The sequence below is a fragment of the Abrus precatorius genome, unplaced genomic scaffold (assembly GCF_003935025.1).
Source record: "Abrus precatorius isolate BTA unplaced genomic scaffold, Abrus_2018 Scaffold8, whole genome shotgun sequence".
Taxonomy (NCBI): domain Eukaryota; kingdom Viridiplantae; phylum Streptophyta; class Magnoliopsida; order Fabales; family Fabaceae; genus Abrus; species Abrus precatorius.
In genome coordinates, this window is record NW_020874428.1 from 24,754,588 (window position 1) to 24,767,904 (window position 13,317).

A 13,317-nucleotide genomic window follows, 5' to 3' on the forward strand; every position below is an offset into this window, starting at 1 on the left:
CAAGAAAATCTGGTCTACCCTGCTGATGCCCATCTTCATTAAGATCATGTAGGTGGGAAGAACCTGTTGAGATTGAATGGCAATGTATAGAATTCTTCGTTTCTATTATCTCCTCTAAATGTTCTAAATTTCACCCACCATGGCATCCCTCTATCTTTCTTTGACCTTTCTACCTCAAGAGTGTTGTCAAGCAACACTGCTACTATCAAACCCACAGTCGCTGGTGATGAGAATATGGTATTTAAGAAAGCATTGAACTGCAAAGATAAAAATTTTTCATCAAGAGCAAATGCTAAAACAGGTATTGATGTTGACAAGTTAAAGGAACAGGTTATATGTCAAATCAAGACTCAGTTTCAAATTTTTTAGAAGTGTAGAAACAACATGCTATTTCATAAAGCACAAGTATATTATTGTAAGGGCCTCATAGTTGAGCTGGATAATATATCTGAATTAAAGTAAAACTCACCCATCCAGCATTTGTATGAACAAGGCCATGTTGCGAAGGACTCCAGTATTGATTGAAAAATTGAGGAACAGATATTCCAAGGAACAGTGTGAGCCCAGTGATAATAAGATTTCTCATAGAGTTCATGTTTGTGAACTGAAGAAATGATATTCCAACTGAAGCTGACGTACAAGCAAAAGAAATCGTGAATAGAGGAACAAGAGTAAAGTATTGCAATGAAATCTCACCGGAGATGATAGGACATACCCACAAGGCCAAAGAGAATGCAGTACAGTGCAGCAAATATTGGGAAGGGTATAGATGCAAACACAGCTCCAAATTTTCCTGCAGATGATGGCAGAAAAAGAAAAAAAAAAAAACTGCAGGTAAGTGAACTGTTTATTCTTTTCTCATTGCTAATTGTTATCATAAAAGCTACAATAACTTTTATGAACTATGTGATGAGGAACTGGATTGCTTTTAGTGTATTCCAGGCTCATGTTTGATTTGCCTATACCAACCAAAAATAGAGAAGAATATCATAAAACCGGATGAAATCTGAACAACTCTGCGACTTCCAACTCGGGTTAGTCCAAGGAGTCCCACATTTTCCCTAGAATAAACAAACATGATCTCATCAAGCTACAAAAGAAAAGATATATATATCACAGAAATTCTTATTGGTTCATATTTATTGGAAAATGGAACAAAATTTATGTGGATCTCACTCCTAATTTAACAAGTCTTCCTCATGCTTTTATAGTCTTCAATAAATTTCAACCAATAACTGAAAAGAGTGTGTTCCTAACACTCCTCTATATCATACACAAGAAGCAATTTGCAGTTAAAACTGAATGCCAAGTGAGACTTACACAGAAACAGTGGAACCAGTTCCTGTTCCATAAATACCATCAAGTAAGATGCCAATACCCTGTAAAAAATAACAAGATCAGCTCTCAGTTGCATCAACTTCTCTACAATATTAAGTCTTAATATGCATGCCGGTTGAGTATGCTAATGGTCATCCAGTGTCTAATCTCAGGATTGAAGCCTTAAAACTATTCAAATTAAATGTGGGTATAAGTAAAGCTATGTTTGGATAACTGAAAAAGGATGAAATGGAATGAATAACAAATTGTATACCTCTTTAAGAGTTTGGATGGAACCACTCTAGGTAATGATAAAGTATATACCTCTTGCCATTATGAAAACTTGCCTCCATTTCATTATAAAATATCCAAACAATATTTCCAGAAAAAAAATTTCAAACAATAGTATGATAACTTCATTTCATTTCATCACACTCCATTCCATTTCACCTGTCACTGAATATGCAAGCATGGCCCTAGGCAATTCAATTTTAATAAATGACTTGTGCCTTGTAACTTACCTGCCAACCAATGCCTCGACTCAGCACATAAGCAGGAGGAGGAGTAGCAATTGCTAACCGAGAGGCTGCCTCGTATGCACCAGTTGACTGCAAGAAGTCATAATCAAGACATTGTTGAAAATTCACTCAATACCATGAGAGACTATTCTGGTGATTCTAGCTAATCTTTAGTTCTTTAAACACTGTGGATTGAGGGAGAGCGTTGAAACTCCTTCGCCAAATTTTGAAGTGTGAATACTATTGTAGCAACAAACAAGCACTGGGATAGAACATATAAACGAGCACAGTGAAGCTCACCAGACAGCCATTTAGCTTGTCAAAATAGCTAAAAATTAAAAAGCAAAATCAGGAAAGAAAATAGATACCTCCACAATTGAAACAATAACTGCTGACATCATGGCAAACGAATGGCCAGCAGAAAATGTTGGTGGACCCCATTGGAATGGATATGGGAACATGAACCTAGTACAACAAGAAGAAACCTCAGAACTAGGCAAAACTTCAGAACATATCAGAAGAAATTAAGAAAAAAAATTCCATGTACCATGGGGCAGTAGATATCAGATTTGCTCTGTCTGTTCGACAACTATGTTGTGTTACGTTAGGCTTATGTCGGTAAGCTCCACTGGCAGTCAAGATAATAGCATAGATCCAAACAATGGGGACACAAATCAACACTGGAAAACGTTCAAAGATAGGGATATCTCTAAATGGTCTCACATGCTTTAGATACTGCAATTTACAGAACTTTGACATTAGTTCATCTTAAGGAAAGAAATAATAATTTGACGTTCACCACGATGTTCTAGTTAAGGCACTTACTTGTGACAAACCAATTACCAACAACAGCATCGGTATACCAATTTCTACACAGTTCCCCAACTGAAAAAAACATAAAGAACATTGTGTAAATTTATGAAAACAGTACTGAAAGTAAAATGGATTAAGCTACAGTAAGCCTGGCCAATAAAAATATTCTAATAAATAAGATTCCATCAATGTTTGCATGCAAATTAAGCATATGCCACTATCAAGTAATTCAGAAGATAAAAACCAGACAAAGCCCTCAGATGCACACATACTAAAAACAAAGATTATAACATTCAGCAACGAAAATTGGCATCATTTAAATACATGACAACCTCAGAGCTTGAATTCAAGATAAGTTCCTTTAAAAGAGTTTACCATCATTCAGAATAAACCTTCTTCTAGATGATAGTAACAAAAATTTCTGCCATTAGAAGATCATTTTATAAAATATTTAGGGTGAAGATCATGACAATTAAAATGGATACTTGAGCCACACCTACCACAGGGAATCCATGCTGAAATAATCCTAGTCCGACCAATCCAACTACAGGTGCCATACCAAGGGGGCTGAAAAATCTGAAGAAAAGATCCACAAAAAGAAATGCTTGAATTTTATTTCCACATAGAATTAATAATTTTCAATTCACAAACTTGTCACATGCAACTAGTATACCTTGAAAAGAGTCCCCAGGCTTGGCTGTAACCCAGGATTATCTGAATACTTGATGCGACAATCAGAGCTCCTTGTATTGCTCGCATTGTTTGTATAAATCTCTGCAAACCAATCACATGGCAAGATCTCCTTCATTACCCTATCAAATAAAAAAAATAATTTAAGTGTGTTTCTAAGAAAGTCTATATATAATTTATGCTGATCCCCAAATTATTTTAGGTTGCCAGAGTCATCTATCTAAAATCAAGTCCTAGTATTCATTGGGAGTTTCAGTAAACTATTTTACACTACAGGAAATGCTGATAACCCACTCTAACAAACTTTTTATTATGGACTGGAGTTTGAGTGTGGAACTCATTAAATAGAGGGTAGGATCCACATGATTTCATGAGCCCTAACAAATTTCAACACCGTTTCCCTTAACAATTATCACTGAAGTTCGTAAAAATATTAAATCCCTGTTTATATGTTTAGCATTCTTATGAACCTAAAAGCTCATGTTGCGGATTCATCCCCTATATAGTATGCAGGTTTCCAAAACCAAGAGAGAATTATCACTGTGTTTATTTAACATTTCTCATACTCTTTATCATTGATTAAATTTATTAAACATGTAATTCTCATTCTTAATTTAATGATTCTCACTCATATTTTAGTAGATTTCAATAAATTTCAGCTAAGAACTAGGAGTGTATTAGAAATAGTGTGTTAGAGAGGGTGTTCCTAGCATTTCTTTATTTCTCTAATCAGTTATTAGAAGCTACAATTCAAAAAGCAATGTATAGTTTAATGTACTCCCAAACTACCAGTTATGAAAAAATGAAAAGAGGAAACTTACTTCATGAGAGTCGCTAATTTGTTGTAATGATGAGTCTGTGACAATATTAGCAATTGGAATTACATATGCAAATGAACCTCCAACAACTGTAGGCAATCTGGTTCCAAAAAGTGCTTGGAGAAGTGTGTTAACGCCAGCTACAAAGAGCAGAGTCTGAATTACCCTTGCCTTGTCACCCTGGTGGTATGAACAAACACAAACAAATCACTGACAAGTAAATATCAGCAATAAATTTGTGTCAAAAGCAATAATAACTTTACACAAGAAACCAGAATTCAGCATACATCACTTCCTCCCATGGCTGGAACAATCACTGAAGGAATCATCACACTTGTTCCCAGCATCAATATATAATTTTGAAATGCTAGTAGGATAGCTTCAGCTGCAAGACCAGGCATTCATAGTGAGCCAACACGAAAGAAAATGTAAAGGAAAACATATACCAGAACCTAGCAAAGCTCACTGTCTAAATTGCACTGCTACATTTTGCTTAGAAATGAGGCCCAACTAGAGCACGGTAACTGAAAACTCAAAATTACTCAATGAAATCAAACCATTAATCCAAGAACCCCATACTAATTTTTTGTGCCTTGGGCATGAATTTTCTTTTGTTCGATTTTCATATGAACTCATCATGCCAAACTATGAACAGAGAAATAAACACAAGGTTTTCACGTCATGTAAAATTCAAAGGTAAGAAAATTTTCTATGAAAGTTTCACATACATTTGGCATGGGATTCTCGGCATCAAGTAAATAAGCCACATTACCATATTGTATTAAAATCTTACATGAGAAAATTCACACATTTCTTAACAGATCAAATAATTTTTTTTTAATGATAGGTTAGGCATAAATTAATGTGTAGGACTACTGACCCATGCGAGAAGGAGAAGTGGGGCAAAATGGTAAACACAATACAATGTCATGATTGCAAGCCTTCGAAGCAATAGTTATTTATCACTCCGCAAAAGGACAAGTTGAAATGATGAGGAAAAAAGCAGTGAAATTTAAGATATCTATTTTAAAAACCAGAATGCCATAATACGTAATTTTAGCTTCAAAATAATAACTAACCCAATGAGCAAACAAAAGCAAAAACATAGGAGAGAAAAAAGGCCACAAAACAGTAACAGAAAAGTTCAAACTCCAAAGTGCCACTCCATCTACATAACATAAAAATCTCAACTTTCCGAAGTTATAGCATTTCTCACACTAATGGAGAAAAGCATTCAGAACTAACAAACGAAAATAATGAAACCCAAGTTCATGTAACAACTTCAAGACAAGAAAAAAGAAAGAGCTTTCTATCATTTCTTCCATTTCATCCATTTGGGTTTGTAACTCTGGTAGAAAAAAATCCAAAACATTCTCATTGTGCTTCAAAACTAACAAGCTTCTTCCTTTTTTTTTCTAACCCTCCAATGACTACTAAGTTCAAAGACAAATATTTAACAAGCACCCTCTTTTTTCTGTCAAATGGCAACAGAAAATGAAGAAAAGCAACAGAAAAAAAAAGTGACAAGTGAGATGAGAAACTTGACATGCACACAGAAACACACAAGCTCTTTTGCTACACTCATAGATTATGATAAAAGAGAGAGGGAGAGAGAGAGAGAACACACCCCAGGATGGATTAGAGTCTAAGCAGTAGTCAAGGTCCTGAAGCTGTTCCATAGGAAGATGGGTAATGTCTGCCATTGTAGTTTCAGAGTTGAGGAAGCACACAACACAACAGAAGAAGAAAGAAAGAGAAGAATTGTGAAGAAAGTAAAGTGGAGATATAAAGTGAAGAAAAGAATGAATATTAATTAGTCAAACAGTGGAAAAGGAAGTGTCTTCGACTCTGTAACGTCCTCTGCTGTCATCGAAAAGGATGTTATTTTTGAACGTCCCTTGCTAAAACCACACCTTAATCCCCGTTTAGGAATAGGAAAAGCAGAATGGGCCCACAAAGTCCCAAGTTGGGTCTATGAAGCTGCATAATATTCGTAATTAAAGTTCAAGTAATGACCAAAACAGAAAGCAGTTAAAGAATTAAAGTTCAAGTGTCTTTTTTTTCTTAAATAAATCTCATCTTTGTAGAAATTATGTTTGTAGTTAGTTGTTAATTTTTTAAAATTTAGTCTTTAAAAATTAAGTGAATACAGAATTACTTCATTAAACATTAATTATTTAATTGACAAATTGAATTTTAACTTAACACTATTTGTGATAGTTAAAATTTTTTATCTTAATTTGCATGTTAATAACATATAATATGTGCTGAGTTATATATAAAAAAAATTAAATCAACATTGAAACATGTCAAATACTCGCTTTTATTTTAATTAACACATAGTATTTAAATTTTTTTAAATGTAAATATAAATAAAACTTTCCAATAAAAGTAGATATTTAGAATTAATTCCTAAAAATATAAGTGCATACAAATTTAGTTCCTATTATTAATTATTAATACTATTTATTATACGTTGATTTAGCTAATAAAATTCTAACTTGAACGTTGTTATGTGTTAAGTACTTTAAAAGCATTCATTAGTATTTTAAATAATTTATTTATATTCCAAAAATATTAATAAATATTTTTTTATAAATACAAAATTGGAAGTTACAATTTTATTTTTTTTTAAATCTGAGTACGCATTACTTAAACTAATTAGAAGTGTGCATATTGGGAAATCGGCTTTTTTATTTAAATAATACTTTTTTAAAAATAAATTCCTAAAATAAGATTTATTCTAAACTATTTCCTTGTCTGGAGCTTTTTTTTGTCAAATCAGCAGCAGTATCGCACATGCATAGACGATAGTAAATTTTTATTATTATTTTAATAGAGTATCACTCCAATATTACCGATACTACACCAAAAATCGACACTTGTCAAAATCGAATGAGTATCGGACAAAATGAAACGATAACATATTTTTATTATTATTTTAATATATTATCGGCGTCCAGCATTCGATTTTGACAAGTGTCGAATGCTGGACGACGATAATATATTAAAATAATAATAAAAATATGTTATCGTTTTATTTTGTCCGATACTCATGCGATTTTAACAAGTATCAATTTTTGGTGTAATATCGGTAATATTGGAGCGATACTTTATTAAAATAATAATAAAAATTTACTATCGTCTATGCATGTGTGATACTGCTGCTGATTTGGCAAAAAAAAGCCTCAAACAAGGAAATAGTTTAGAATAAATCTTATTTTAGGAATTTATTTTTAAAAAAGTATTATTTAAATAAAAAAGCCTGGAAAATCCAAAGAAGCACTATTTATCACTTTGGTCTCCTTAATGGGATTGTACGGCAACCATTGTGATGAACAATGTAGGGCAGATGGTACATTTTGTTGGTGAACTTTGCTTCCATTATCATCCGATGCATAGAAAGATTGCATTTTCCAACGTAGGGCTAAGAAACCCACTTATTTAATAATTTTTTTAAACGATGACTTATATTTTAAATTTAATGATACAATTTATTAGAATATTTTTATAAGCTATACCAATTAGTTTATTAAAATAAAATAAAATTAATACAAGAGTTATAAATTATTTTTAATAATTTATTTATATTGATTTTTAAACAACCGTTAATATAATTTTTAGTAAAACATTAATATTAGATAAGATAATACATTGATAATAATACATAAATAAACTAATGATTAAATCTCATAAATTATAAAATAGAGATACAAATATTACACAAAAATATGTAATGGGATATTAAATTACTCACTATAAATAAGTTACATAAATAATATAATATGTATTATTGGTCATTTTCAGAAACCACCTATCATCTAAACTGTAGGTAGAATTATACAACTACTATATAATATTTATTTAAAAATCATATATTAAGTTTTGTGAAAGAAGCACATTTTTTACAGCATCGTGTATTTTGAAGACTTAAAATGAATTTACTTTAAGTCTACATAAATAATATAATATTTATTTAAAAAACATATACACAGTTTTGTGAAAGAAGCACATTGTTAATTTTAATGAAATCTCTGTCATTTAATTTAAAAACAAACTTTAAGTATAAATAACAGTAAATTAATCTTCAAAATGAAAAGCACGTAGACCCATATTGATTTTAATAAATAATAATTATGAAATAATTTAAAATAAATAAAGTTTAAAGAAATTAAGCCTCTTATTGTTAACATATTAAAAAAAAAATATGTTCATTCGAATCCATGTTAGCATGCGGTTGTAAAAGTAAGGATTTAAAAGGAAGTTAAGAAAATTGTAAGCCTAATTTAAGATATATTTGTTATTCAAACATGAATCTAAAACAAAACTAAAAGTCTAAAATCAAATTGTTTATTTGTATCAACTACTATGAGGAAACTCCTAGATTAATCTTATTGTGAGCATAGGTAAATTACTCTTTGGTATATTTACCGAAAAGAATGGCTGTGGAGGAACTCAATCATGCATCCATATATTTCTTCCAGAACCAGTGCTCTCTCCACACTTTCTCATTCATCTCTTCAATGGGAACATTCCTTGTCTCTGGAATGAGAAAGACTGTGAATATGGTCATGACAACCACCCAGGCGGAGAAAAAGAGGAAAATGCCGTACTTGAGGGTGCACATCATGGACAAGCATGCCTGTGCAATAATGAAGGTGAAGAGCATGTTGACGAACACCGTCACACTCTGCCCCGCCGACCTAGTCTCTAGTGGGAAGATCTCACTGGGAATTAGCCACCCAAGTGGGCCCCATGACCATGCAAAAGATGCCACAAATGTGCAGACCAACACCACCACCAATATGGCAATCCCTTTGCTCAAGCTACTTGAGTGGTCTTGTACCTTCAGCCCCAACAATACTGCAATCAGCACCTGAGACACAAGCATTTGCGCACAAGCTTCCAACAGCAGCACCTTCCGACCAGCTTTGTCCACGAAGTAGATAGACACCAAGGTCGACAGCACATTCACTGCTCCTGTTATCACAGCTGAGTACAAGGAAGCGTCATTGTGAAATCCCAAGGTGTTGAACAGCACCGGAGCATAGAACATGATCGCGTTGATTCCAGTGAATTGTTGGAAAACCTATACCAAAATGCTAATTCAGAAATAATAGTGTTTTGGTTCTTAATTAGTGAATATGATCGAATAACAAGTTAGGACCTGCATGCAGATGGCAATGACCAATGGAGGACGGTTGTGGCGCTTGAGGATGTCCTTGAAAGGGCTTTTGACCTCTTTAGCCACTTTACTGGCTTTGAGGATCTCCTGGAACTCTGGTTCAACATTTTCCACACCACGAATCTTCTTCAGCACAGCCTTTCCTTCTTCCTCGTAACCCCTCTCAATAAGACTGTTGGGAGTGTCATCCACAATGAGAGCCCCTATTGTTAGCATAATTGCGGGAACCCCTGCCACGGCCAATGATATCCTCCACCCATATCCGGCTTTAATCCTATGCCAATATTTACACACATAATTAATCAAACTAAAATTTATGCTTTCAAATCCATATCAATTTTCTATCACATTAAATTCTCACTTTGCAGTAAACCAGTTGACAATGTTTGCAATCAGAATGCCAATTGTGCAGTTAAGTTGGAACAAGATGTTGAGTGCTCCACGAATCCTTGTGGGTGCCATCTCAGAAAGAAACAACGGCACAGCCTGTTGTCAAAATTACAAAATTAATTAATCAAGAATCAGCAAAATTCATTATATTGTACGAAACAGATGAAAGAAAGTAGAATGATAAATGAAATACTTAAGGACCTGATTAGCAAAACCAACACCGCAGCCAAGAAGAATCCTGCCTAAAATAAGCAGCCCAAGGCTATTTACCACAGCGTTCAACACAGTTCCGACAATGAAGAAAATCCCAGCAATCAACATAGTTTGCTTCCGCCCTAACTTTCTTGTCACCGGGGAAGCAAACATGGTGGCTACCAATGCTGCTAGGTAGAGAGAGGATGTGAACAATTGAAGGCTTTGATTGTCATATTTGCAGTAGTTACTCTCAGTCCCGTCGCGCTGTTGTGTCCTTCTGTATACTTCTGGGAAAAACCTTCTTAGAAAGCCAGGCATTGATGTTACACCACCTGCAATATATATTCACAATATTAATTCCTCGCATTAAAAATTCTGAAAAAACTACCCTATCCTTTGAATTATGAATCTGATTAATTAATAAATGCATATCATAACCAATATCGTATGATTATATGTACCTGAAATTCCAATATCATAACCGAACATAAGACCACCGGTGGCGGCCATTATGCAAGATATTATGACAGATGCTGTGATCTTAGACTCAAAGTGAGTCCCAGATGTTGAGGCAAATGATCCTCCCGCCATGATAGTTAGCTAAATGTCAGTGCAACTGGGAATTTAGTTTTTCTATGTACCAATGTTGGTTGCTAGGTTCTTCTAGCTTCAACACTTTTACCTGTGTTATGTGTTGTTTTGGGGGGGTTTTAAAGGCGATACCAAGAGATCGACATTGATTTGTAAGTGCAAGTTTAACGGGAGTTTTACGTCCATTCCTTACTTCGCGACTCCTCAAAAAACATTAACCATGTGGAGTTCCCTGCTTATGGAAGCATCATTTGTGAACGTTCAAAAAAGGCTTACACGGACTCCGCTTCTCATTATCTTTCGAGCATAAGCTAGTGAACGTGTGGCTCTAAGTTAGACATCAAAACAAGTGTAATGTTAGTCTTTTTTTAGTCTTTAATAAAAACAAAGAGTGTGAATCTGTCATAAGTTATTATTATAAATAGTTACAAGGGTTTAGGCATGCAATTACACCATGTGACATTGAGGAAGGTAGGAAAAGAATTGTGTATAGCTCTCTTATGTACATGAATAAGTGGCTAAAATATACACCATGCGTAAACATCTAGAACGATACCATTGCAATGGGTACAATGAATAACTGGCACACTTTTTCTAAGCTAACTCTGCTCTTGAACCAAAGTTTTTATATATTTTCAGTATAAAACTTTTTATATTCTTAATTAACGAGAATTCATTCTGAATATATTTTTATATTAATTATTATAAAAATAAATATTCTTAGTGACATAATAATCTATATGATTAGCTGACAGTATAAAAAAATTACCATGTCAGTGTATATAAATTAAATTTTTAATTAATACAAAAATTACAATGCATCAAAAATTAAAATTAAAAAATATATATTTGAAAGGAGGTAATTTAGATATAAAATTTTTATATCAAACTTAAATTGATATTAAAATTTATTAAGAATTTCCCTATGTAATACCAAAAAATAAACCTATTGACACACATGCAACCTGTTAAATCTGTTTGTTTAATACAGCAAATGATCAGCTTCATTAAGTATTTAATAAACTTAAGTTTAAAAATAGTTTTGGTTATCTACACTTTATTTATAAGTTTGTATCAGTACGTTTGTCAAAATTCTTTATGTTTTGAAAATAAAAATAAAAAAAAAATATATATATATATATATATTATAATTTATATTATAATTAGATATTTGATTTAATATGATAAATATATAAATGTTTATTTTAACACATTTGATATTTTTTTTATACAAGGACTTATATTTTAAATTTAATGATAAAATTTTTTGAAGTATTTTTATAAGCTATACCAATTAGTTTATTAAAATAAAATAAAAATAACACAAGAGTTATAAATCATTTTTCATATTTTCTATATTAATTTTAAACAGACCATTAGTATATTTTCAGTAAAGTATTAATATTAGATAAGATTATACATTGATAATAATACATAAGTAAACTAGTGATTAAATCTCATGTGTCATAAAAATGAGATATTAAATTGTTACATATTAAAAATAATGATATATTAAATTACTCACTGTAAATAAGTTACATAAATCATTATACATGCATCATTTGTAATTTTCAGCAAAAAAAAATTCATAATAAACAAAAAAATTTCTTGATAGAATAACAAACAAAACCAGCCTCATCAGAAGAAATCAAGAAAAATATTTATCTTTCTTAAAAAAAATTTCATATTTATAAATGATATTTTTACCGTTAATTTTAACAATTAAATATTATTTTTGATATATAAATAAACACTTTAAAAATTTTAAATTGGTTTTAAAATTTTCTCCATTTATTATAAACAACTTTTCTTATGGTGAAGTTAAATTACTATTGGAGAAGAAATCTTAACCTCTATTTTAGATTAAATCCCATTCATTTATGAATTTCTTTGGTTAGGGATTTTTTGTTGCTTTCCTTTGTTCCTTGTCTTGAATTGTACTTGCTAGATCTCCAAATTCTTAGATATTTTGCTTCCGTCAGTAAGCAGGCTTCTTCAATTTTTTTTATAGGCTTTGAGTAAAGTTCATATGTAGGGCTTTCATCTCTTGTTGCTTGGGCCTCTCGCCTATTGTCGATTTTTTTCCTTAACAAATTCAACTAATAATGTTTTTAATTATTTTTACTTAAAAGTTTATATACATCAATTAAAACTTTAAACATTAGTTAAAGAAGATTTCAAAACTTTTCATCTTGAAAACTCTAAGCTCAACTTCTTAAAGATAAAAATTGACAAAAGCCTTGAATATAATAATATAACAATAAAGATTCAAATTCAGGTTAAAAAAAATCACTGGCGGATGAAAAGTACAAATTGACCATATATCGACTAAAATGTAATTAAGGCAATATAAAATATATCCCTATCTCAAGGAAAGTAATCAGATTAATGTTGTGAAATTGATATGAAACACCATTTCATAAATTTATATTAATTATAAAAGTCGAAGGAAAACAAACTACTAATTAAGATAAGTTAAATACAGATAAAAAAAAATCATTATTCATTGATTAGCATATTAGAAACTGCTACAAGGCTGCACAGATACACACCGATGCCGTTTAGATGCTGAATTGATAACAAGATAAGATGATATATCCGAGTTTCTCATGAACTCCTCCTCAGTCTTAAAAATTGATTTCCTGAAGTCGCTTAAGTCAATTACACACACAAACTCACCCAAGAGCTTTGCTATATCTTTTTATAATTCTTAAAGCAAGTAGTAAATAAAAGAAAATTATATATCATTATCTTAAAAAATTTTAAAAAAATAGTTATTTATTATTTATTTAATGCTTCG

The 13,317-nt window shown here is 31.8% G+C and overlaps 2 protein-coding genes across 2 annotated transcripts; both read right to left on the minus strand.

The window, feature by feature from the left end:
- Positions 1–44: 44 nt before the first annotated feature.
- LOC113845961 (nucleobase-ascorbate transporter 1-like) lies at positions 45–5,899 on the minus strand. The gene is made up of 14 exons (XM_027473715.1): positions 5,784–5,899; positions 4,444–4,541; positions 4,160–4,336; positions 3,322–3,422; positions 3,149–3,224; positions 2,661–2,720; positions 2,383–2,570; positions 2,204–2,300; positions 1,839–1,925; positions 1,321–1,379; positions 970–1,061; positions 716–793; positions 470–630; positions 45–257 (listed from the first exon to the last, which is right to left on the minus strand). The coding sequence occupies exons 1-14, from the start codon at positions 5,857–5,859 to the stop codon at positions 45–47; spliced, it is 1,563 nt and encodes a 520-aa protein (XP_027329516.1). The 5' UTR covers positions 5,860–5,899.
- Positions 5,900–8,615: 2,716 nt separating this feature from the next.
- On the minus strand, positions 8,616–10,517 carry LOC113874516 (sugar transport protein 13-like). Its single transcript, XM_027512739.1, has 5 exons — positions 10,388–10,517; positions 9,933–10,258; positions 9,703–9,827; positions 9,324–9,615; positions 8,616–9,245 (listed from the first exon to the last, which is right to left on the minus strand). Exons 1-5 carry the CDS (start codon positions 10,515–10,517, stop codon positions 8,616–8,618), a joined length of 1,503 nt encoding a protein of 500 aa, XP_027368540.1.
- Between the last annotated feature and the right edge of the window lie 2,800 nt (positions 10,518–13,317).

Excerpts from the sequence above, each read along its gene's own strand:
- LOC113845961 (XM_027473715.1), bottom strand. The coding sequence starts at position 5,859 with ATGGCAGACATTACCCATCTTCCTATGGAACAGCTTCAGGACCTTGAC. Across the intron at positions 4,542-5,783 it reads AGACTCTAATCCATCCTGGG|CTGAAGCTATCCTACTAGCA; the intron begins GTGTGTTCTCTC and ends CTGGTCTTGCAG. Across the intron at positions 2,301-2,382 it reads CTGATATCTACTGCCCCATG|GTTCATGTTCCCATATCCAT; the intron begins GTACATGGAATT and ends TTGTTGTACTAG.
- LOC113874516 (XM_027512739.1), bottom strand. The coding sequence starts at position 10,517 with ATGGCGGGAGGATCATTTGCCTCAACATCTGGGACTCACTTTGAGTCT. Across the intron at positions 10,259-10,387 it reads TTATGATATTGGAATTTCAG|GTGGTGTAACATCAATGCCT; the intron begins GTACATATAATC and ends TATATATTGCAG. Across the intron at positions 9,616-9,702 it reads GTCAACTGGTTTACTGCAAA|GATTAAAGCCGGATATGGGT; the intron begins GTGAGAATTTAA and ends ATATTGGCATAG.